This window comes from Dipodomys ordii, unplaced genomic scaffold, assembly GCF_000151885.1.
Source record: "Dipodomys ordii isolate 6190 unplaced genomic scaffold, Dord_2.0 Scaffold67, whole genome shotgun sequence".
NCBI lineage: Eukaryota > Metazoa > Chordata > Mammalia > Rodentia > Heteromyidae > Dipodomys > Dipodomys ordii.
The window spans coordinates 1,116,113-1,117,614 of NW_012267283.1; the positions used below are offsets into that span (position 1 = coordinate 1,116,113).

Genomic DNA, 1,502 nt, shown 5'->3' on the forward strand with positions numbered 1-1,502 from the left:
TGAAGGATTCTTTACTGAAACCTTGATTAAGCAGGTTTGGTGGAAACAGCTGTTAGGGAGCTTCTAAGCTGAGTAGTAAAAATGCAGCAATATTTTCCCACAAAGTGATGAGCCCCTCTGAAGTTAGAGACTACCAATTTACGACACAGCAACCTGTACATGAAATGGTTTTTCTCCAACTACATAAAGCTGGTCTACAATAGGAAGAAAGAATAGGGATAGTTGGGTTTATCCAGGTAGTGAGATTTTGAGCAGAGTAGTTGGTCAAGCAATTGAGTATAGGAGCAAAATGTGTTTGAAATGATGTACAAAGGATCCTGTTCAGATAAGGAAGATGAAGATGGGGGTGGGAAGGTAAAAGGAAATAAAAGAAGAGGTCAAAGGACAAGAGAAATCAAACCTTAATAAATATGCACTTCTAAAATCAGTTGTGTGCTTACCAAATACCCAGATGTCTCCCTCCTAGGTATTTACTCATAAGAAATATGAACATATCCCCCCCACACACACACAAAAAGCCCATGCAGAAATGTTTGTACCTGCTTTTCTAATAGTTGCAGAAAACAAACAAAGAATAACTCAAACGTTAGCACTGGTGTGTTACTCTTTTTCTCGTAGTGGCAAAGTACTGAAGACATTTAAAGGAGGAAGGATTTTGCTATGATTCACATATGAAATGTCTCTGCAGGCTCATGTGTTGAATGCTTGGTTCTCCAGATGATGCCACTAGTTGGAGAGGTGGTAGAAACTTTGGGACCAAGATAGAGAGGGTGGGTCACTGGAGATAAGTCTTTGAAGGTTATATACCTAGTTTGGGGTTCCTCGCTATTGTTTTTTCTTCCTGTCTGCCATGAGGTGAACAGCTCCTGCCTCCTTCACCCGTTCCTGCCGCCATGATGTTCCATTTCACTATGGGCCCACATTAGCAGAGCCAAAGCCTATGGACTGAAATCTATGAAGCTGTAAGCCAAGATAAGTTCTTCTTCCTTATGCTGTTTCTTACAGGTATTTTGTCACAATGATGAGAAGCTGTAACAAATGCAGATTTGTTTAGCTGAGGATTTTAGGGGATTTAGTTCATGGCTGTCTGTCTCTGTTGCTTTAGACTTGTGGTAAGACAGAAATGTCATGAGAGTGGGCATGGCAAGGAGAGCTGCTCTTGTCATAGCAGTCAGGAAGTGAAGAGGCACAATTCATCTAGGCTTCACTTCCCAGTCATGTCATATGAGGATGAATCTAGCAAGTAATTAATCCTTTGACGAGATCAGAGCCCTCAGAATCCAGGCACCTCTCATTACTACCACGACCTATAGGCTAGGCTTTCAACACATGAGTTTTGTTGCTGTTTTTTTTTTTTTACATTTCTTTTTTTATTTTATTTTTTTATTTTTTATTGTAAAGATACTATACAGAGGGTTACAGTTACATGAGTGAGTGAGGTAATAAGTACACTTCCTCTTGAACATTGTTAGCCCCTCCATTGTTTTCCCCCTACCATCCCC

General features: G+C 40.3%; 1 protein-coding gene across 1 annotated transcript in view; it reads left to right on the top strand.

Moving 5' to 3' along the window:
- Window positions 1-303: 303 nt before the first annotated feature.
- Kiaa0368 (KIAA0368 ortholog) overlaps window positions 304-1,502 on the top strand; it is a 133,165-nt gene continuing 131,966 nt past the window's right edge. Inside the window, exon 1 of the mRNA XM_013023224.1 lies at window positions 304-354. Coding sequence (XP_012878678.1) covers window positions 304-354 — 51 coding nt within the window. The remainder of the gene's footprint in view (window positions 355-1,502) is intronic.